The 20,794-nt window shown below is 36.2% G+C and overlaps 7 protein-coding genes across 13 annotated transcripts; 2 read left to right on the top strand and 5 right to left on the bottom strand.

Annotated features, from left to right (window-relative positions):
• Positions 1–327: 327 nt before the first annotated feature.
• On the top strand, positions 328–2,089 carry LOC103842989 (protein HOTHEAD). The gene has a single exon (XM_009119676.3). It carries the CDS (start codon positions 379–381, stop codon positions 1,954–1,956), a length of 1,578 nt encoding a protein of 525 aa, XP_009117924.1. The 5' UTR covers positions 328–378; the 3' UTR covers positions 1,957–2,089.
• LOC103842990 (E3 ubiquitin-protein ligase MPSR1) lies at positions 2,080–3,031 on the bottom strand. Its single transcript, XM_009119677.3, has one exon. The coding sequence runs from the start codon at positions 2,825–2,827 to the stop codon at positions 2,255–2,257; it is 573 nt and encodes a 190-aa protein (XP_009117925.2). The 5' UTR covers positions 2,828–3,031; the 3' UTR covers positions 2,080–2,254.
• Positions 2,773–4,723, top strand: LOC103842991 (50S ribosomal protein L18). 3 transcript variants are annotated; one of them, XM_018654875.2, is made up of 6 exons: positions 2,773–3,002; positions 3,114–3,391; positions 3,478–3,566; positions 3,641–3,793; positions 4,048–4,206; positions 4,329–4,723. In XM_018654875.2, the coding sequence occupies exons 2-5, from the start codon at positions 3,280–3,282 to the stop codon at positions 4,198–4,200; spliced, it is 507 nt and encodes a 168-aa protein (XP_018510391.1). In that variant the 5' UTR covers positions 2,773–3,002; positions 3,114–3,279; the 3' UTR covers positions 4,201–4,206; positions 4,329–4,723. The 3 variants fall into 3 exon arrangements, with proteins under 3 accessions (XP_018510391.1, XP_009117926.1, XP_033134934.1); XM_009119678.3 differs by having other exon boundaries at positions 4,325–4,723; XM_033279043.1 differs by having other exon boundaries at positions 4,048–4,723.
• On the bottom strand, positions 4,175–5,631 carry LOC103842993 (ribonuclease 1). The gene is made up of 4 exons (XM_009119679.3): positions 5,197–5,631; positions 4,966–5,121; positions 4,681–4,885; positions 4,175–4,601 (listed from the first exon to the last, which is right to left on the bottom strand). The coding sequence occupies exons 1-4, from the start codon at positions 5,296–5,298 to the stop codon at positions 4,330–4,332; spliced, it is 735 nt and encodes a 244-aa protein (XP_009117927.1). The 5' UTR covers positions 5,299–5,631; the 3' UTR covers positions 4,175–4,329.
• Positions 5,632–5,874: 243 nt separating this feature from the next.
• Positions 5,875–9,780, bottom strand: LOC103842987 (ribonuclease 3). Its single transcript, XM_009119675.3, has 7 exons — positions 9,530–9,780; positions 9,237–9,392; positions 8,957–9,155; positions 6,885–8,830; positions 6,468–6,521; positions 6,171–6,377; positions 5,875–6,097 (listed from the first exon to the last, which is right to left on the bottom strand). The coding sequence occupies exons 1-4, from the start codon at positions 9,662–9,664 to the stop codon at positions 8,607–8,609; spliced, it is 714 nt and encodes a 237-aa protein (XP_009117923.2). The 5' UTR covers positions 9,665–9,780; the 3' UTR covers positions 5,875–6,097; positions 6,171–6,377; positions 6,468–6,521; positions 6,885–8,606.
• Positions 9,781–11,014: 1,234 nt separating this feature from the next.
• Positions 11,015–12,845, bottom strand: LOC103842986 (ribonuclease 3). Its single transcript, XM_009119674.3, has 4 exons — positions 12,581–12,845; positions 12,275–12,430; positions 11,987–12,185; positions 11,015–11,873 (listed from the first exon to the last, which is right to left on the bottom strand). Exons 1-4 carry the CDS (start codon positions 12,683–12,685, stop codon positions 11,650–11,652), a joined length of 684 nt encoding a protein of 227 aa, XP_009117922.1. The 5' UTR covers positions 12,686–12,845; the 3' UTR covers positions 11,015–11,649.
• A 1,735-nt stretch (positions 12,846–14,580) lies between these two features.
• LOC103842985 lies at positions 14,581–16,819 on the bottom strand. Of its 5 annotated transcripts, none has more exons than XM_033279029.1 (5): positions 16,237–16,819; positions 16,016–16,116; positions 15,327–15,897; positions 15,082–15,250; positions 14,581–14,881 (listed from the first exon to the last, which is right to left on the bottom strand). In XM_033279029.1, the coding sequence occupies exons 1-5, from the start codon at positions 16,375–16,377 to the stop codon at positions 14,850–14,852; spliced, it is 1,014 nt and encodes a 337-aa protein (XP_033134920.1). In that variant the 5' UTR covers positions 16,378–16,819; the 3' UTR covers positions 14,581–14,849. The 5 variants fall into 5 exon arrangements, with proteins under 5 accessions (XP_033134920.1, XP_009117920.1, XP_033134922.1 ...); XM_009119672.3 differs by having other exon boundaries at positions 14,702–15,250; positions 15,327–15,506; positions 15,585–15,897; XM_033279031.1 differs by having other exon boundaries at positions 14,702–15,250; positions 16,016–16,172; positions 16,208–16,819.
• Between the last annotated feature and the right edge of the window lie 3,975 nt (positions 16,820–20,794).

Here is a 20,794-nt window from a genome sequence, read left to right as displayed (position 1 = left end):
TTTAAACCTCTAATGTTGTTAAATTCTAACTAACGCTGTTGCTTTGTCCACTCAGAGTTTTAGTTGGAACAGCAAAAAAAAGTTAAAAACCATAATTATCCAGAAACTGACTTTAAGGCATGGATATATGATTATGAAAGGAAAATTTCATAATTATTCCAACAAAGAGACCATCATGATCTCTAACCATGCGCTCTCCTTAGCACCAAACTTTATTTACTTATCTATGTTTGTTGACCATTTTCTCAGATCATTATGTCTACACTGTTACTGCCTTAAGAGACACAAAATCATCACTTAGCCTCACAACCTCTTCCATTATAAACCAAATAATCCTTTTGCTTCAGACAAAAACTCCTGTCTTTAATTCTTTAAAACATGTCTCCTCTTGTGTTTATCTTCATCATTTCTATGCTCATTAACTTGTCACATGGAGCAATGCAAATGCCTTACATGACCTCTGATCCTAGAGAAGTCTCCGGCAAGTCATTCGATTACATCGTTGTTGGAGGTGGAACTGCAGGATGCTCCTTAGCCGCAACACTCTCTGAGAAATTCTCTGTTCTTGTCATTGAACGCGGTGGCTCTCCCTTTGGTGATCCATTAGTAGAAGAAAAAAAATACTTTGGATACTCACTGCTGAAAACAGATGAGTACTCATCCGTTGCGCAAAGTTTCACCTCAAGAGATGGAGTTGAGAACTACAGAGGACGCGTTCTCGGTGGATCTTCCGCTATAAACGGCGGATTCTACAGCCGAGCTAGCGAAGAGTTTGTGAAGAAAGCTGGCTGGGACAAGGATATGGTCCAAGAATCTTATAAATGGGTTGAGTCTAAGGTTGTCTTCATGCCGGAGTTGACTCAATGGCAATCCGTTGTGCAGTTTGGGTTTCTTGAAGCGGGGTTTTATCCTTATAATGGGTATAACTTGGAGCACACGCAAGGGACGAAGATTGGTGGAAGCATATATGATCAGTGTGGGAAGAGGCATACATCTGCGGATCTTTTGGGGTTTGGGAGACCAAACCACATCACTGTTCTTCTCAACGCGACGGTGAAGAGTGTGATCTTCGATGGTAGTAATACACGTGCTGTTGGAGTTAGGTTTATGAAGAGTGATGGGAGCTCAAGTAAGAGCTATAAAGTTCACGTTGAGAAGCGTAGAGGCGAGGTTATACTTACAGCTGGAGCTTTAGGTAGTCCTCAGATTCTCCTCTTAAGTGGAATAGGACCTGAGGATCATCTGAATGATCTCAACATCCCTGTAGTTGTCAACCTCAGAGATGTAGGGAGAAGAATGTCGGATAATCCAGCGATCTCTCTTCTTGTTGATAGATTCTCTCAGAACCGCACACTCGAGCCACCTCAAGTGGCAGCTATAGCAGAAGGTTACAAGTACATACTCGAATCCGAGGTTCTTCCAACGAGCATCACCACAACAAGGATCTCTATAGCAGCGAAAATCGCGTTCCCCAAGTCCAGAGGAAGACTCAAGCTGAACAGCACTAACCCTAGAGAGAACCCTTCGGTGAAATTCAATTACTTGGGAAGCAAGGAAGACCTTGAGGCGTGCTTAGAGATGGTTCTCCTTCTTCAGCACGTTGCTAGGTCAGAGACCGTGACTTTTTACCTAGGGTTGCAGAATCGGGAGAAGCTTTTGGCTGGTGATGAGGAGCTTAAGAGCTTTTGCAAGGACAATGTGAGGACTTATTATCATTACCACGGAGGTTGCGTTGTTGGATCTGTTGTTGATGAGGATTATAGAGTTAGTGGTGTGAGGAGGTTGAGAGTTGTGGATGGCTCAACGTTTGAAGAGTCGCCAGGGACAAACCCTATGGCTACGGTTTTGATGTTGGGAAGATATCAAGGAATCAAAATGCTCAAAGAACGAGAAGCAGAGAAAGAAGGAGATGAGAGTTTTCTTAGTCCCCAAGGAAGTCCACAGCCACAACCCTAGTCACTCTCTCCCTTATTTTCAGACAGCAGTTACTTCAACCCTATACATTGAAATCTCTGTTTTGTGTTGTTTGTGCAGTGAATCATGTTCTTGTAATGAATCTATGTTCTTGTAATGAATCAATTTCAGCAAACGAATTCTTAACTGAAGATTGGAAATATCTTTCTTTTTTTTTTTTGTAACAAGATTGGAAATATCTTAAAAAGGAATAAATATATACACAAACACAAATCAAAAGCCTTGAACCTAAAGCCTCTGTTTCATCTCGAGGGGTTCGAATCACCATCGTCTTCAGTACCTAAGCCTCTGTCTCATCTCGAGGGTTCGAATCACCACCGTCTTCTCCGTCTCTTCTTCCACCGGTGCTAACAGAGAGACCAATCCAAACCCCAACTTTCTTCTCTCCTTCCACTTCCTCAACAGGCATCTCGTACCTACACAGCGGACACGTGGCGTGCCTCCCCAACCACTCCTCCACACACTTTGAGTGAAACTCATGCTTGCACGGCATCTCCGCGGCCACGTCACCTTCCGACCACTCCTCCAGACAAATCGAACACCCTCCTCCTCCTCCAGCCTCCTTATCTCCTCCGATCACGACACGTGGCATACTCTCCACCGACGATTTCGACGCCGGCGATCTCCCCTGTTTCCCGGAACCGTCGTCGTTCAAAAAATCCTCGAGTCCGACAGGCGATCTGATCACTACCACTCTCTGGATCACCGAACCGCGACGATCGGTGGTTTCTCCGTCCTCGTCGGCTTCTCCGCCGGCTGAAGAAAAATTCACCGGTAAGTATCCACCTTCTTCGATCCTCCTGCGGAACACAGCCGCTAACGCAAGTAAATTCGCCTCCGTATCCGTAGACATCACTCAAACAACTAAACGACTTAACGTTGAAAGGAGAGATCTTTTCGAGAGAGAACAAGAGAAAGGAGCTAACTTTCTCGGAGGAGAAGGAAACTGAAAAGAACAGATACAAATCGGAGAAGGAAGACAGAGAGATGTTTTACAGTGAAGCTGGCAAGAAGGAAATATACGCAAGGTTAGAGAAGAATCTAGAAACCATTGTTGTTCAAAGTCTTTAAATTTTTTAAAAACATTTTTTAAATATTTAATATTTAATATTGCGAATCCTTATCTTCTTTCATTACAGGACAAAAGATGTGGGAAGATATTTTTACTACAACGCAATGCCAGTTTGGTCAAAATAAAATCGCTGCAAAATATTTTAAAAATCGCCATAAAGAGTATCATAGCTGCACAGAAGGTGTTCGGTTAAATTCCGCTGAGAGAATTTTTCGACTTTCGATGCTTCTGGAATGGTATCTCGCATGGCTGCTTTGACTTCTCTTTCTTCAGTTCAGTTCAGAATCTCCGACATTCTCGGAACTCGTCTCAAACCTTGTCCCCTCTTTCCAGTTCGAATAACAAGTAAGTAGTACTATAACTCTTCTTACTCCATGTTATTGTCCTCTGTCTTCGTTGTTTGGTTCACAAATTTCGACTCTTTTGATCAGATGTGTTCGTGAAATCGTTAGTGATTGAAGCGAGAAACAATTCTCGAGTCGAGAGCCCCAAAACCAGGAACCGGAGGAGCAGGAAGAAGGTAACTTTTCTAAAGTTTGATTCATAAAGTTTGAATCTTGGCTGAAGTTTCTTTTTTTTGTTGTTCTGTAATAGTTTAACGGCACACAAACGAAACCGAGACTCTCGGTGTTCTGTTCAGACAAGCAACTCTATGCTATGTTGGTGGACGACTTTAACAAAAAGTGTTTGTTCTACGGTAGTACATTGCAGAAGTCCATTCGTGGCGATCCTCCATGTACCGTCCTTGTAAGTTTATCCACTAAAAAAAAGCTTGAGACTTCAATAGAGCTAAGCCGCGTAGGTTATTAGTATTTAGCCGGACTGTTCATGCTTTTGATTTATTGTTTGAGATAATGATAACATGTCTCAGAGCTAGATTAAAGACATTAGTCTAGGACTAGATAAACTTGTTTCTGCTCATGTTTGAAGTGACATTTTTGTCTTTGGTCTGTACGGGTTATGTAACCAAGGCGAGTATGTTCATATTAATGTATTTACAGGAAGCAGCGAAACGGGTTGGAGAGGAGCTCATCAAGGCTTCTATAGACCTCAAGATCAACGAGATATCATCCTATGATCGAAACGGGAATGCTCGAGGGGAAAGAATGCAAGCCTTTGAAATTGCTATAAAGCAACACGGTTTCTTACCATAATAGCAGGTTCTTAACTCTCTTATCAAAGACTCATCACACTCATCATAGTTTATAGCGAAGCTTTCTTACATTAACTCTCTTATTGAAAACACAATACACTCTTCACTCTCTCTTGTTTACTTAGGTAGTTTAAACAGAAGATATCACACTTAGAGTCTCACCGAGAGAATCTTTCTTTGGGAACTTTGGAAACTTGATCTTGGAAGCACATGATTTATCAGGCACATAAGGGCATTCCACAAACTCTTTTGCGTAGTTATCAAGGCATATGTAGATCTGGAATAGCTGCTTTGTCCCCTTTACATCTTCATTGCATTCGATACCTGGTGCATATCCGATGGCACACTTGATAGCGTTCTTGATCTCATCTAAACCGTATAAACCACCATCCGGTTTAATTCCTACACAAGCACAAACAATGATCAGTGTACAAAACTTTTACATGGATTTACTCTTTTTTTTTATGAGTCTTTGATGTACCTTTTTGTTTAAGGATGTTAAGTAGATTGAGTTTTTGTCTGAATCTGAGATTGGTGAGGAAGTAAGAGTGTTGGTCGAAGACAGATTGAACACAAGTTCCGTGCTTGTTCCACTCGTGTTCCCATAGCTTAGTCTCGTTGCTTGGACACGCCCAAACACCCCACTCTGTCCACTTCTTCTCCATTTTGTTTACTAGATCTGATACCTGTTAGTTTTTTCAGGACTCGGTTTAACTTCTTTCATTAATTACTATTAAAGTACCAATCATTTTGATCTACATTTCACCTTGGAGATATCGAAGAGATTGGTTTGGTCGCAAAACGCAGGCCAAGTGCCATTGTTGAACTGAGGCCAGAGTCCATGGATCATGAAATCCGACGCCGTGTTGCCTTTCGGTGGAGGACAACATCCTTTCTGACTATCGCATATTGCTCCTGGCCACTACCATCCATATAAATAAATAAATATACAGTAAGAAAATGTATAAAACGTATGTATGAGTAGTTGGAAACATACGTAGGTGACCCAGTAGAAGAAGTTGAAGTCCGGTGGTGATGGAGATGAAGACACCAGAAGACTCTGTAATATGAAGAAGCTTGCGATGATGATTCCTCTCATGAGTTATGGCTCTTTCTTGGATTTATTTCCCAGACAAGTTATGACAGGACTTGCTTGCTTTTGTATACAAGTCGTCAAACAATTTATTTTTTTTAGTTTAATCGTTTACCTCCTCTTCTCCACTAGTGAATATATCTGGTATAAAATAATGCAATAGTGACTATATATATTAAGAAGGTTGAGACATTGAATATAGCACCCTTAATGATGGTATGTCACCCGGCAAGTTATCCCACGTGAAATGACAACGCTCTCTTTTCATATTTAGCTCACTCAGATGGGCTTCCGTGAATTTTATGGGCTTTTAAAATGTTGTGTATACACAAAATAACATTGTGCGAAGAAAATGGATTAGGATACCGGAGAAGACAATACATTAAACCGGAAGCAGACCGGTCCTTGCTAAACCGCAAAGGTAGAGTTGGTACGATGAGCTAAAGTTGGTCATTACTCATTAGCAATAGCAAGTAATCGAGCATGTCCATCAGAGCTCCTTAGAGCATGATTATCCATTGTCCTTAGTTTTAAGTCCTTAGAGTTTTTTATTGTTATTTTTAGATTAGGACATTGTTAAGGACTTTTTGTAAAAATGGTGATTACTGGTGGGACTTTTAGTTGTCTCTTAGTAAATTAATTGTTGAGTTCATGACACAAACTTGTATGACAAGTAATAAAAAGATCCTAAGACAAATTTATAGAAAGCATAGCAGAACCCATGTTTGTTGTGGCGAAAGGTACACAGAAAGGATTCATCTTCTTGTAAGAGATCTTCAGCGCTTACAATAGCATCATTGAAGACCTGTATCACTACCAGATTGTTAGAGATGCAACGATTAGCAAATAATTCCCCAATCTTTGGCTTCAGAGTGTACCTTCATGCCACCCATTGCAGAGCCAATCAAAACTCCACATTTGGCTTTGTTAAACTCAGCCATTACTTCATCAGAAGTTACACCACCATCAGCCAAAGCTTTCTTACCAGCAGTGAGAAGATAGAGCATGAACTTGTCCATCCGTTTGGAAAGCTTTGGAGCAACCCATCCTTCAGTTGAGAATGATTTGATCTCTCCAGCAATTCTCTTATCAAAGGTAAAAAGGAAAGATATTTAAGTACATGGAGACACCCAAAGCTTCCAAGAAAGCCTGATATAATAATATTTGCTTATTACCGTAGGAAACTCGGAACAATCAAAATTCTCAATCTGGCTACCCAAGTTCTCCCACTGAAATACAAGTTTGAATTCAAATTAAAAGTGTGAAACTTTAAGTTCATAAAACATTAACACAGCTCTCTACCATTGCCAAATCTCAAAAAAAAATAAAAATCATTTTCATTGAAGCCACTATGTAAGGGAGATATAAAGATGATGTAATGATACGAGTTTAACCAATCTAAGTCCATCCATCTAACACGAAAAATTTGAATACTAAACTATATATATGATTGAATCTGAAGAAAGCTCAAAACAGAGCAAAACATGGGAAGAGATATACAAACCGATTCGAGATCTGGAGATGAAGAAGATCTCCGTAGACAATAAGAAATCAATCACATTCCAAAAATTAGCAATCTTCATCTCTCATACCTGACACAGATAAATCAATCAAGCAGCTGCGGAAGGAATCATCCCAGCTTTCCTCGCATACGCAATGATACCACCAGCATCAACCACAGGCCCGACATCACCAATCGCCTTAAGCCTATACTCCTTCCCCGTCATATGATTAATCAAAACATTCTCCCCTTCCCTTAAGATCCTTGCGTACGACTGCGCCACCACCGCCTTTCGTAACCCTAATCTAACATCTCAGCACGAGAATTGCGCTTCTCCTCTTCGGTTAGCTTCACCGAAACTCCAAACCTCTCAGCATGTCGAATCTTCTTCTGAACATCATCCACCGGAGAAGATACATCATCCCCTGCCGCCGACGATCCAACAGCCTTGGTGTCAGGTTCTTCTTTCTTCTCACCACAAACAACAGAGAGAGCCGGAGTCATCGACCTTTCGCGAGAGAAGGAGAAAAGTTGATCCGTCGAGAGAGAGAGAAAGAAACGTGAATGTTTGATGCCACGTGTTCCTAAGGACACGACCAAAAAAGTTCTTAACCGGGGACTTTCATCTTTCGTCCCAAGCATTATTAGGCCTTTTTCATTTAATTTAAATCCCAAAAAGGCTAAGATATCGGTCCAGGGACACCGATATTCATGCTCTTACGCAAGGGTACTTAAAAAAAAAGGAAGAAAAATAAATCAAAATTGAAAAGAAAACGGAGGACCGCTACTTAAATTGGTATTTTTGGGTTTGGTAAGGACCCCTACGTGGCGTGCTATTACTGGTTCGTAAGAGTCGAACTCAGCCACGTCATCACGTCTTGAGGCTTCGTCTCGCCGGTTGAGACTGAAACGACGGAGGAGAGAGCGCGTCAACGGAATCGTCTAACAGCTCGAGGCATGAGTCGTAGGCGGAGCGCGGTGGCATGTCGAGGAAGGAGAAGGAGGAAGATATGAGTAGAGTGCGTGGCTGAAGTGGTGTAGCGTCATGTTCAACGTAACATGGATCAGATCTTTGGCGGAAGAGGCGGGGAAGTCCATGAGTGAGTCGACGCATAGCTCGGGGAAACGATTCGGCTCGCAGGCTTTTGAGATTGCTTGGCTTGGTTTCCGAGCTAGGCCTGGAACGTGTTGGGAAGAGTTGACATTTGATCGGACTCTGGCGAAAATCGCGGCGGCAAGGATAAGGGCGAAAGCTACAACGATTGACGACACTAGAAGCTTCTTTCTTCTCCGGTTGACGTGGAGACTTGGTTCACGTTTGGAGCCGGAGCTGTGGTGGTTGTGACCGAACCTAAAAAAGAAAAAATTTTTAAGTATTCCAATAAGGTTCTACCAATGGAGTATGAAAAAATTAAATAGATTAATAGAAGTTCTAAACCTTTCAAATCACTAAATTAAACATTAATTTAATTTTAAGTACCCATTAGGGGTCCTAATGGATGGAGATGGTGAGTGAATCTGAATGCCCTCCTAAAAAGATTATTATACCAATACGATTTGCATTCCCAAAGAAGACCCATCTATGAATATCTCTCTTTAAAAATTAGTATGGATCATTTTATAAGCTTGAGATACTCCAAATTAATCCAAAATTAAATAAAACAATACGTTGTAATTTATAGACATGCATGCCGTTATCACACCAAAGCTTGTCTTATTATATTTTTATAAAGTAAAAGTAGCGTGTACAGCATTACATTTTAGCTTCCACGTGAAATTTAGTTTATAACAAAACACTAAAAGAAAGATATAATTAAAATTTGGCAAACTGGATATGTGAATAAGGACATCTATCTGTAGGCATTGGACAGTCCATAAACTCAGTTCCTGATTTATCGACGCATAGTAAGATCTCGTGAAGCTGACGGTTTTTCTCCGGATCTCTGTTACAATTGATTACTGGAGTAAATCCAGTTGCTTTTTCTATCGCCTTTTTAATGTCTTTAAGTTTATAGAATTCGTCGTTTGGTTTGATTCCTATAGTTACCCCACACATACCAAACAAAAAAGGAAAAAAATATATATAAGAGTTTAAGCATATGTAAATGAATCATTGTTAAGGCATATTGACTTGATTAATTTATAGGGTATATATATAAATACCTGCGTCTGTAAGAATTTGAAGAAGATTGATTCTGTCTCTGAGTGCAAGAGTTTTCTCAAAGTAGCCATGTTGGTCCATTACGGATTCGGAACACGTACCATGTTTTTCCCACTCGTGTTCCCAAAACTTGTAACCTTCGTTGCTCGGACAAGATAGTGTTGGCCACTTCGTTTGCAAAGTACTTACAAGATCCGATATCTAAACATTCAAATATGAACTTTATATATATATATAGAACTTTATATATATATATAAACAAGAGTCGTTGAAGGAATATACCTCAGATGGATCAAATTCATTGCTGGGATCGCAGTTTGATGGATACGAACCGTTGTTGTAATTAGGCCACAGACCGTGGATGCCAAAATCTGCCGCAGGTTTACCTGTTGTTGGATAGCAACAAGCACGCTTTGTATCACAATAGGCTCCAGGCCACTGCATACATATATTTTGATTCAAATTATTTGGATATTCACTTCTAGTTTTATACTAACATCAAAACTATAAAATTTTACAGGACTTTATATATACATTTTTATCAAAATGAGTTAAATCCGAGTATATTTATATACCTGAAGAGCAAGGTAGAAGAAATCAAAGCCTGGATCCGGAGGAGGTGAAGTGAAAAGACCTTGGAACGTTAGAAGCTTAAGCAAAAACCAAACCTTAGTTATCATTTTATTTGTACTCTTGTTTTTGCAATGCATACTTGAGACATCTTGGCTTCAGATTTATAGTCAAAGACAGATAGCATCTCCCTCGATACCAATTTTTTTTATTAGTGCCCTGATCGTGATTAATTAAAGAATTCTTGAGGGGGGGGGGGGGGGGGGGGGGGGGGGGGGGGGGGGCGGGGAGTTATGTATTTATGACTTTTACTCTTGTAGTAGACAATGAACTTAATCTTTTTTGATAAAATTGAAATAAAGCGATTTAAATTTTCATTAAAGTGAACATTTTAGAGAACAACTAATTTGTAGTATTGTTTCGCTAAAAACCTATGAATTGTTTACATGTCTCTCTTTCATTATTTTATTTTAGTTTTGATAAAAATGAAAATAACATATCTTTATCTTTTAAATTTGTTGTTGCAATGATCCATGATCATTTTTTGGATAGGCATAGGAGGGAAAAGTCTTCATCATAGAACTTCAAATTTTCCGGATTTTAGTATATGTGCGTATGTTTCGGCGAGGCAGCAGAGTTTGCTTTTTATGTATTTATGACTTTTACTCTTGTAGTAGACAATGAACTTAATCTTTTTTGATAAAATTGAAATAAAGCGATTTAAATTTTCATTAAAGTGAACATTTTAGAGAACAACTATTTTGTAGTATTGTTTCGCTAAAAACCTATGAATTGTTTACATGTCTCTCTTTCATTATTTTATTTTAGTTTTGATAAAAATGAAAATAACATATCTTTATCTTTTAAATTTGTTGTTGCAATGATCCATGATCATTTTTTGGATAGGCATAGGAGGGAAAAGTCTTCATCATAGAACTTCAAATTTTCCGGATTTTAGTATATGTGCGTATGTTTCGGCGAGGCAGCAGAGTTTGCTTTCCCTAATGCATTATCTTTCCAAGGGTTATGGATCAATCAACCATCACTTTAATCTAAAGCCAAGTCGGAAACCAAAATTAAAACAAAAAATCATATCCGTGAGGGAAAATCCATTTCTGATATGCTTAACTAATTTACAATTTGGGAAGAAATAATACTAAACACACGTTACAACATGTGATCATCTGAACCAAATCCAAACTATTCACACATATATAGCCAGGTAATGTAGATGGGAGAACATTTAATTATTCGCTTAAGAAAGAAACCAAAACTCAAATTAAATCAGAACGTGTTAATTTAGGATCTGTCCACGATTAGTGTTAAACATGTTATGCCCATTAATTTTGGACTTATCTCTTCGAGTTAGGACTTATGAATAGATATATAGTAAACACTTTAACCCGCAACAAGCAACAAGCAACATGCACCAAATCATTATGGACAATATGTTAGTGATTTAGGAGATTTATTATCAAATGTACCTGAACATTAGTAATATTTTAATATTTTAATTGATGTAAAATTTATGTTTTCATGTAGTTTTATCTTTTTATTTTGTACTAATTTTTTTTTGTAATATTTTTTTTCTATAATTCTTTTACTTAATGTTATAATATGTTTTGTATTTTCAGGAAATAAAAAATTTAAAGGAATAAAATAATAACTATAAAATTTAGCAAGATAATTTTGAAAGATAACTAATTGTAAGGACTTGTGTTTCAAAAAAAAAAAACTAACCATAAGGACTTCAAAATATGGAACTTCGAAGATGAACTTTTGTACCGTAGAATTTCAAATAGAAAAGTTTACTGTTCAGAGGTTGCTTTTAGAGATGTTCTTAATAGTTAATAATAATTATGGTTGAAGTTTTTCCTTGATGATATGTCTGTATTTGGGTTGAAGTTGCTCCTTAATGACATGTGTATGTATATTGCATTAGAATAATACACTGTAATTTATAGACATGCATGAAATTATCACACCAAGGCTCGTCTTATTAAATTTTAGATAAATTAAGTAACATGTAAGACATTACATTTTTAGTCCACATGAACTTCGGCTTCTGAAAATACAGAGAGAAATTAGAAAAGGTTTATAACAAAACACTCAAAGAAAGATATAATTAAAACATAGCAAACTGGAGTTTAGAAGGACATCTATCTCTAGGGATAATTGGACATTCGATAAACTCGGTTCCTGATGTATCGACGCAAAAGAAGATCTCGTGAAGTTGGCTGTTTTTATCCGGATCTTTGTTACAATGGATTACTGGAGTAAACCCAGTCCCATCTTTTATCGCGTTTTTAATATCTTGAAGATCATAGAACTCGTCGTCTGGGTTGATTCCTGTACTTACCACACACATACAAAAGAAAAGGGAAAACATATAGTAGAGTTTAAGCATACGTAAATGAATACACTGATTAGATGTAGTCTTATTAATTTGTGTATATATATACCAGCGTCTTGAAGGATTTGAAGAAGATTGACTCTATCTCTGAGTGCAAGAGTATTCTCAAAGTACTTATGTTGATCCATTACGGATTCGGAACACGTTCCGTGCTTTTCCCATTCGTGTTCCCAGAACTTGGAACCATTGTTGCTCGGACACGATAGTGTTGGCCACTTCGTTTGCATAGTACTTACCAGATCCGATATCTACATTCAAGAATGTATTTGTTATGTTTATATATAAACAAAAACCATTGAAGGAATCTCACATAATCATATACTACTATTACGTATACCTCAGCTGGATCAAATTCACTGTCGGGATCACAGTTTGATGGATATGAACCATCGTTGTAATTAGGCCACAGACCGTGAATGCCAAAATCTGCCGCTGGTTTACCGGTTGTTGGATAGCAACAAGCACGCTTTGTATCACAATAGGCTCCTGGCCACTGCATAAATATATTTTTAAAACAAATGATCTGGCTGTTCATTGCTAATTTTATATAAACAAAATTATAACATTTAGCAGGATTTTTATATATACATGATTGTCAAAAAAATGGTGATAGAAATGGTTTAAATCAGAGTATTATATATACCTGAAGAACAAAGTAAAAGAAATCAAAGCCTGGATCTTGAAGACGTGAAGTGAAAAGACCTTGGAACATTAGAAGCTTGAGCAGAAACCAACCCTTTCCACCCATTTTGTTCTACTCTTGTTTTTGCAATGCATACTTGGACCTCTGGGCTTCAGATTTATAGTCAAAGACGGATAGCATCTCCCTTGATACCAGATTTTTTTATTAGTGCATTCGTGATTAATTAAAGAAATAGAAAATCTCTCACGATCTTTCTTGGAACACTTAACATGAAACTTTGGGTGGGGGGGGGGGGTTGGGGGGGGGGGGGGGGGGGGGGGGGGGGTTATCTTTCTTTACTTCACCAGTAGACAATAAACTTAATCTGTTTGATAAAACCGAATATAAAATGATTTAAATTGGCACTAAAGGGAACATTTTAGAGTACATCTTTATTTTCTACTATTGTTCGCTAAAGGCTTATGAATAGTTTTACCATGTCTCTCTTTAATATTATTAAGGAAAACAATCCGTGTTAATCCTGTGAAAATATCAGATGTAAAATTAAAAAAAATCCTGTGACAAATATCATTTTTTGTTTACACATCCCATTGATGATTAATGGCAAGATATTTGTTTCAGTGATAATTTTTGGATAGGAGTGAAAAGTCTTCAACATAGAACGACTTCAAATTTGCCGGACTTTAGTATATGTATATGTTTCAAACGAGGCAGCGGAGTTTCGATTTCCCTAATGTTTCATGTGTCCAAGGGTTGGGGACCAACCATCACTTTAGTCTAAAGCCAAGCCGGAAGATTGATCTAGGTGGAGAGAAAAAACATTAAAAAGTTATTTCCGGGAGAGAATATCCATTAAACTGTTTTTTTTAACTAAAATATCCATTAAAATGCTTGACTAATTTGGAAATTTGGGAAGAAATAACACTAAACACACGTTACAACATGTGATCATGTGACCAAGTCCAAACAGCAGCTAATGTAGTACATGTGCGAAAACTTAATAATTCGCTAATGAACGCTTTGTAAGAAAGAATCATGACGCTCAAATTAACTCATTACTAATTGTTCTTGGATCTGTCCACGATTAGTGTAAATTGTTAAACATGTTATGCCATTAATTTTGATCTTATCTCTTCGAGTTAGGACTTAGGAATATATATATTAAACCCTTTAACCAGAAAACAAGCAACATGTGGTGTCGGGTCCAAGACAAGTGTATCATTATTCTTTTGAATTAATATCCCACGAAATTAGGGGATATGACCCCACATACTATTCAACTCGAGTTGCCGTTAACGTTATCTAACGCATTCCTGAGAAGGTTTTGGCTAGCTACTACAAATCATTACGTCAAGAAAAATTAATTTGTCTCTATTCTTCTCTTGTGTTTTGGTTCATTTTGATGAATTCAGTGTATAGAGTTTGCACGGTTGCCCGAAACAAATACTCCCTCCGTTTTTTATATAAGTCGTTTTACAGCTATGTACGTAGATTAAGAAAACCATTAATTTTTTATATTTTTTAAACAAAACTATCATTAATTATTTACCTAACCATAATTCAACCAATAGAAAAATAGAAGATATATTTTCATTGGTCATACAACATTAACTATTAATAAATTTTACTTAGAAAACCGAAAACGACATATAATTTAGAACAAAATTTTTTCTCTAAAATGACTTATATTAAAAAACGGAGGGAGTACTATATATTTACTGAGGAAAAAATGCCATTTTTAATTTGGGTTTTTAACATCTTGTGCTTATATATATTCTTTCCGTCTTTCACACTTTTTTACTTCTATATTTTTTTATTTCATTAAAGTAGAAAATATGGAACAATTTTCGGCTGCACTTTGGCTGATATTATTGTGCATTTTTCGGCTGCACTTTGGCTGATATTACATCTAGTATGAACGTGGCGGCAGAGTCAACGAGAACGAATCTTCTCACTAGCATGGACGAACTTTTTGCCGAGCATATATTATATTAAAGATGTACAGCCGGAAGCTGTCTTATCATGTCTTATTTATATTTTCCAGTCGCATAACAACAAAAATGTCTTATCATGATAAACAATAGGGCCCGGGAGAGGACGCGTAGTATGCTCCAATCCGAGAATCAACTTACTATAATTATTATTATTTTATACTATAATCAACATTGGGAACGATATTGTCAAAACAAATCTTATGTAGTTTGAATAGGACCCGGAAGAGGACGAGTATGCTCGAATCGGAGCAGAATTTACTACAATTACAATAATTTTATACTATAATCAACATTTGGGTGTTGACAATAATTTTATACTATAATTAATAAATTAGATAGATACTTTTTTAATAAGTCCTTTAATTATAGAACCTTCTAGTTTAAGGCTTTTTCCTGGTCTCAATCCAACATTCAAAAATCACAGACCTGAAACATTCTAGTGCAAGTAGAATAGAAATTCAAAAAGCAACAGATATCACGCATCGATCTCAAGAAAATGGGTAACTAAATCAGCATAAACGTATGCATACCCCTCATCACAGACTTCTACACCGGCAGTCTCTTGAAACTGGTAGTAGAGACGTCGATTAGCATCATAAGCGTAATGAGTTAAGAGAACAACGTGTCCACCAGGCTCGAGACAATCCAATTCATACTTCGTGGGATAGTAGATATCCTGTTCAAAGTATGATTGATAAGTACAGTGGACATGAACATATATTCATATATATATAGATATAAGAAGATTTTACCTTTCCTTCTAATTTAAGGTAAGATGGATAGACTACGATACGAGCAGCAACACAACCACCCCTCACATGTTTGACAAGCTGGGCATTCATGGCATCAGATCTCCTTTGACTAAAATTGCTGTTTCGTTTTGGATAAATCGAATGAACACGAACTTTAGTAGGAATGAACTTCTGCAGATTCTGCAAAAAAAAAAGGAAAACAGCTGATGATGACAGAAAAAAATGAAAGAAAGAAAGAACTCTAATGAATACACTTACAGAATCATCGATAGGAGCCTGATCAAGTCTTTCAGTGAGTGGACAGTCACGGTCAAGAAGAGTCCCATTAACTTGTAGCACTCGAGCTAACACAGATAAGTCTTCTGTGAAAGTACCATCGGCTTTTAGGTATCTCTTCGGCGTGTGGTTTATCAAGGCCTGGATGGACAAGTGCTCCTCCAAAGGCATTTGTCCAAGAAGCTTCAGCTTAAATTCGTAATGTCTAATGAAAGCGATAGCCCAGCATATTGCTCGGATCTGAATAATGATAGAACAGAGCAACCTGGGCCTTTTCTTCCTCCATGATTTAATCCTAATATAGGGAAAGAAACAAGAATAAAATTGATACAAATCACAATGGCAACAATCAATCAAAATAAGTATGGAAAAGTTCAGTATATAGATTCAAATCAAGGGATAGGAAAATAAACCTGGGAGCGCGTCTTTTCTGTGCCCGTTTTTTCTGAGCCCTTCTTCTCTGAGATCGACTAAGCTGGGAACGAGCCATCTCGGAAAGCAGATTGCTCCGCCTCTACGCTGAGAGAGAAATTGACTTGAGCAATTAGGTTATGATTTTGGTGTACTGAAAGACCTTTTCATTTGGATGTGTATCAGGCCTTGAATGAGATTTGAAATGGCCCAATAAATCTACCAGATCTCCAATGTGAATTGGACTTGCTGACGCCTCTGGAGGCCTTTGCGTTAAATGGGTCCAATCTCTGGCCTGCATGATTTGAAAGGCCTTCGAGTAGTTGATCTCTGGATCGACAATCTTCGTGAATTGTCGTAACATATATTAAGCAACGACGGCGGAAAATAACAAAATGCTACGGTGGCGGATTAGGACGTATGGATCCGGTGGCGGATTAGGACATATGGATCCGGTGGCGGATTAGGACATATGGATCCGGTGGCGGATTAGGACATCTGGATCCGGTGGCCGCAGTGCAGGAAACAACCGGCTGCGGCAGCGCAGAGGAGAACCATCGGCTGCGGCAGCGCAGAGGAGAACCATCGGCTGCGGCAGCGCAGAGGAGAACCATCGGCTGCGGCAGCGCAGAGGAGAACCATCGGCTGCGGCAGCGCAGAGGAGAACCATCGGCTAAGGAGGCGGAGAGAACTACCGGATGATTGTGAATGAGTCCTTCGGACCAAACCACAAAGAAGGAAGAATAAAAAGAAGTTTGAACAAAAGTATTGAATGAAAATAAAAAGAAGCAGTGGAGAACGAGGGGTGGATGTTCTTTTATATAAAAGATTAGGTGAGCGGTTCAATGTATTAACTCTCTCCGGCTTTCACGCGCCTCTCAATATCTTCTTTCCCAAAACGTTATCTTTTTATTTATTTATTATAGTATTATACATTTAAAATTACGTCAACATCGACTTTGCTTAAATGAGGAGATAACAGTAAATTCCCGGATTCTACGGCCTTGCCAAAGACGTCTGGCCTTTTATATTTATTACTTAGCAGATATTTTGATAAAAATGTCTGGTGGCGCAGATCTCGTAAATCTCAGATCTCGTATTTAATACTATTTTTTAACAACTATTTTATTTATACAAATTACACAGAATAATATAATATAACTTGAATAATACAAAGACAATAAAATAAAAGAAATATAAACCTTTCTATTAAATATTTAATATTTATTCTAAGCGTAGGATTATCTTCTTTTTTTTAGTTGACAAAAAACAATATTATTTTTCTATTTAATGCAGAACAAAAAAGATTACTCAATTATCTATTATTAGTACTTAGTAGTTACTATATTTTTAAACTATGTTTATAATTGTAAACAATAGCATATGCTTATTTATTTAAAAATATAAATAAAATGAAAATAAAAAGAGGAAGTAAATAACGTGAGGTGGAGTTTTTTTTATATAAAAAAAAGATTAGGTGACCGGTTCAAAGCATTAACTCTCCCCGGATTTCACGCCCCTCTCAATATCTACTTCCCAATACGTCTCTTTTATTTATCCTACATTTAAAATTAGGCCAACATCGACTTTGCTTAAAAAAGAGGAAATAACAGTAATTTCCCTCGTTTTACGGCCTTACCAAAAACGTCTGTGCTTTTATATTATAACTTAGTAGATATTTTGATAAAATGTCTGGTGACGCAAATCTGGTAAATCTCACATCTTACCTTCGTTATTTAATATTTTTTAAAACTATTTTATTTATATAAATTATCTAAATACATACAAATTACAAATAGTACTATAATATAACTTGAATAATACAAAGACAATAGAATAAAAGAATATTTATTTTTCTATTAAATATTTAATATTTCTTACTCTAACTGTAGGATTATCTTCTTCTTATTTTAGTTGACAAAAAAAATCTTCTTCTTATTTTCTATTTAATGCAAAAGAAAAAGATTACTGAATTATCTATTATTAGTAGTTACTATATTTTTAAAATAGATGTTTATAATTTGAACGATATCATATGTTTATTTATTTATTTATATATAAATATTAATAATTATGAAAATAAAAAAATAATATACTTATTTAAGACAAAATCAAAAAATAATATACTTTTGGTGTAATTATTTCATAAAAAAATGTCTAGTGGGCACAAAAATCGACAAGTCTTACGCGTCCATATTATTTTATTATTATTCAAAAGTACTGTCTTGTTCTTCTTGTACTTTAGTTCATAAGATAAAATAGTTTAGCGAACAAGTGGTCCATGTTGTGGACATAGGTGGGGCGCCACGTGACGGGACCACAAGCAGCATTAGTTCTTTAGGAATCTACCCATTTAAAATAAAACAGATATTTAATTTAGATGAATGGTTTTCTCTGTAAATACTAAGCTTTTTTCTTCTTTTAAATATTCGATTTTTTCTATTATAATTACATAAGAAAAATAAACTGAAATAATGAACTATTGTAGACAAAATGCGAAAGACATAAGTCAGCTTTTACATGTTATTTGTGCTAATTTAAAGAGTACTAACTAGATTTTGATGCATATCCACATGGTCCAGTACATGGTAAAAACTTTAACACAGATGCCAACTCTATAAAATCACACAATCGGAACTAATAAAAAATCATTCTCTTTTTCAATTATTCAAACTCACAAATCACAATATCAGATCACAATTATGTATCACAATATGCATCAATTTATATAAGAATAGATAACTCCTAATTTTAATAGAATTAACACAATCAATATTTCATAATCCTAATAGATATCCAAAGTTTGGTATGATTATGATGACTTCTTTTTCAAGCTATCTTCAAGCTATAAGAGGCTTCTGCATCAGTATTATGATTCTCGTAACTTTCGTTTTGTTATCTTTCTAATGATTTTTCATTTTTTCCACGGCGAGTGACACTGTTTTTTGATCAACCATTCTATATTATCTGAAGAGCACTATTAACGATTAACTTTATTTTTATGTGTGATTAACCAAAATATCATTATTTATGTGTTATCATATTTATGTATTATCATGAGAATCATTCCCATAACCTTTATTAAATAACCTTTTTTTTACCTAGACTAGTTATATGTAATGCCATTATTTATTACTAGGGGTTTTCCCGGGCTACGCCCGGGGTATTCGTATAATTTTTTGTTAACTTAAAAAAAATTACATTTATGAACATAGACCATGTATATATATATTACAATCGACTTTAAACTATTAAATTGGTAGAAATTCTAAAATTTGTTTGTATTTATTCACTATCTTGTATCTAACCAAATTAAAATCATATATAGAATGAGAAGTAAGATGAGTAAAAACTAACAAAACTGGTTATGATTTAAATACATTGTGTTAAGTTTGTGTTCTGTATAAAAATGTGTAAGATTTACAACTGATTTAAACCTTGTTTTGATTTTAGAATCTTTGGGTTCTTATGAGATTGAAAAGTTTTATAATAGAAATAAAATTGTATAAAAAATTGATCCAAATGTAAAAGTAGTATCATTGTCCAAGCCAAACCAAACTAAAGAACAATATTTTTAGACAAACCATTACCAAAACTTGATATTTAAGACTGCATACACTTGTATGAACCTATAATCATTCACGTGACAATGATCTGATCAGGGAAGTAATTTTTTTAGTAATTTCCACAAACCTTTCAGTCTCATCAAAAGAAGCATGTGAACCATACACTTACGCCTGCAACTCTGGAGGGAGCATGCCAGTAAAATGATGGTATTAGATGAGAAACCAAAAAAGTATTAAAGTGAAGTTAAGAGTTTTAGATGAGAAACCAAAAAGGAAAAGTGTTGCATGCTCTTCTTGTAAGCCTTATTCGACGTATAGTTGATGACTTATGCATAAAAGGGGTTTAATGAGAGGTGTAGATTCTCATCTAAAATAGCTAACACCGATGATATCAAGTAGCAAATTATATTCAAGTAGCAAATTATATTCCTAAGTGTAAAAATGGAAATAAATTAATGTACTTCAAGTTTGAGATTAGAATAGTCCCTTTGATGAAGTTTCTCAACATATATTTCCTGCTAGAGAAAATAACAAAATGAGGACCAAGCATCAAGGCAATCACTTATAATTTTCAGATCACTTTGGAACTTCACCATTAGCTCGTAACGATCCATCTCGCCAGAGAAAATTTTCAAATTATAATACGTGAGGTAGAAAGTAGACGGATGCTCTGCCTTAAAAAAATAATCATTAACTGCATCTGATGTTACAGAGAAAATGAAGAATGAATCAGCTCACTATATAAACTTGGTGAAGAGAATATTCAAGAATCAAAAACCTTAACGACATAGGACTCCTTGTGACAGAACAAAAGCCGTAGTTGAACACGGTAAGCGGCGTATAAAGAAACTCAGAGGAAGATAGGTCAATTGTGCGGTAAAATGAAGATATAATTTATTTCACTTTCTACTATTCAGATCATATTCAGATCATATATGCACAGCACATGTAAACAATGATAGGTCACTTGTGCAGTAATATGAAGATATAATTTATTTCACTTTCTACATTACTGGTCCTGAAATTATTGTAAGAAAAGTGAATAAATTAATTAACCATAGTCTGAGAAGATTATAAAGATTGCATGTGGTTGCATGTTTCGCCATCTGAATTACTTCTTCAAAATGAAAGGGAAACCAATCAAAATGATGGCCTGTTTTGCCGTCTAAATCACACGGTATTGCATATCCAATAAATTTGAAGAAAAAATTTACT

Source organism: Brassica rapa, chromosome A09, assembly GCF_000309985.2.
Source record: "Brassica rapa cultivar Chiifu-401-42 chromosome A09, CAAS_Brap_v3.01, whole genome shotgun sequence".
NCBI lineage: Eukaryota > Viridiplantae > Streptophyta > Magnoliopsida > Brassicales > Brassicaceae > Brassica > Brassica rapa.
The sequence above is the reverse complement of the archived record's forward strand: the minus strand, read 5'-3'. Positions and strand labels throughout refer to the sequence as shown.

Coding starts and splice junctions, on each gene's coding strand:
- LOC103842989 (XM_009119676.3), top strand. CDS start 379: ATGTCTCCTCTTGTGTTTATCTTCATCATTTCTATGCTCATTAACTTG.
- LOC103842986 (XM_009119674.3), bottom strand. CDS start 12,685: ATGGGTGGAAAGGGTTGGTTTCTGCTCAAGCTTCTAATGTTCCAAGGT. Junction 12,431..12,580: donor TCTTTTACTTTGTTCTTCAG/GTATATATAATA, acceptor ATATTTATGCAG/TGGCCAGGAGCCTATTGTGA. Junction 12,186..12,274: donor GTGAATTTGATCCAGCTGAG/GTATACGTAATA, acceptor TCTTGAATGTAG/ATATCGGATCTGGTAAGTAC.
- LOC103842990 (XM_009119677.3), bottom strand. CDS start 2,827: ATGTCTACGGATACGGAGGCGAATTTACTTGCGTTAGCGGCTGTGTTC.
- LOC103842987 (XM_009119675.3), bottom strand. CDS start 9,664: ATGCATTGCAAAAACAAGAGTACAAATAAAATGATAACTAAGGTTTGG. Junction 9,393..9,529: donor TCTTCTACCTTGCTCTTCAG/GTATATAAATAT, acceptor ATATGTATGCAG/TGGCCTGGAGCCTATTGTGA. Junction 9,156..9,236: donor ATGAATTTGATCCATCTGAG/GTATATTCCTTC, acceptor TTGAATGTTTAG/ATATCGGATCTTGTAAGTAC.
- LOC103842993 (XM_009119679.3), bottom strand. CDS start 5,298: ATGAGAGGAATCATCATCGCAAGCTTCTTCATATTACAGAGTCTTCTG. Junction 5,122..5,196: donor TCTTCTACTGGGTCACCTAC/GTATGTTTCCAA, acceptor TATGGATGGTAG/TGGCCAGGAGCAATATGCGA. Junction 4,886..4,965: donor ATCTCTTCGATATCTCCAAG/GTGAAATGTAGA, acceptor AAAAACTAACAG/GTATCAGATCTAGTAAACAA.
- LOC103842991 (XM_018654875.2), top strand. CDS start 3,280: ATGGTATCTCGCATGGCTGCTTTGACTTCTCTTTCTTCAGTTCAGTTC. Junction 3,392..3,477: donor CTTTCCAGTTCGAATAACAA/GTAAGTAGTACT, acceptor TCTTTTGATCAG/ATGTGTTCGTGAAATCGTTA. Junction 3,567..3,640: donor ACCGGAGGAGCAGGAAGAAG/GTAACTTTTCTA, acceptor GTTCTGTAATAG/TTTAACGGCACACAAACGAA.
- LOC103842985 (XM_033279029.1), bottom strand. CDS start 16,377: ATGTTACGACAATTCACGAAGATTGTCGATCCAGAGATCAACTACTCG. Junction 16,117..16,236: donor CAATTCACATTGGAGATCTG/GTAGATTTATTG, acceptor CTCTCAGCGTAG/AGGCGGAGCAATCTGCTTTC. Junction 15,251..15,326: donor ACCTTAAATTAGAAGGAAAG/GTAAAATCTTCT, acceptor TACTTTGAACAG/GATATCTACTATCCCACGAA.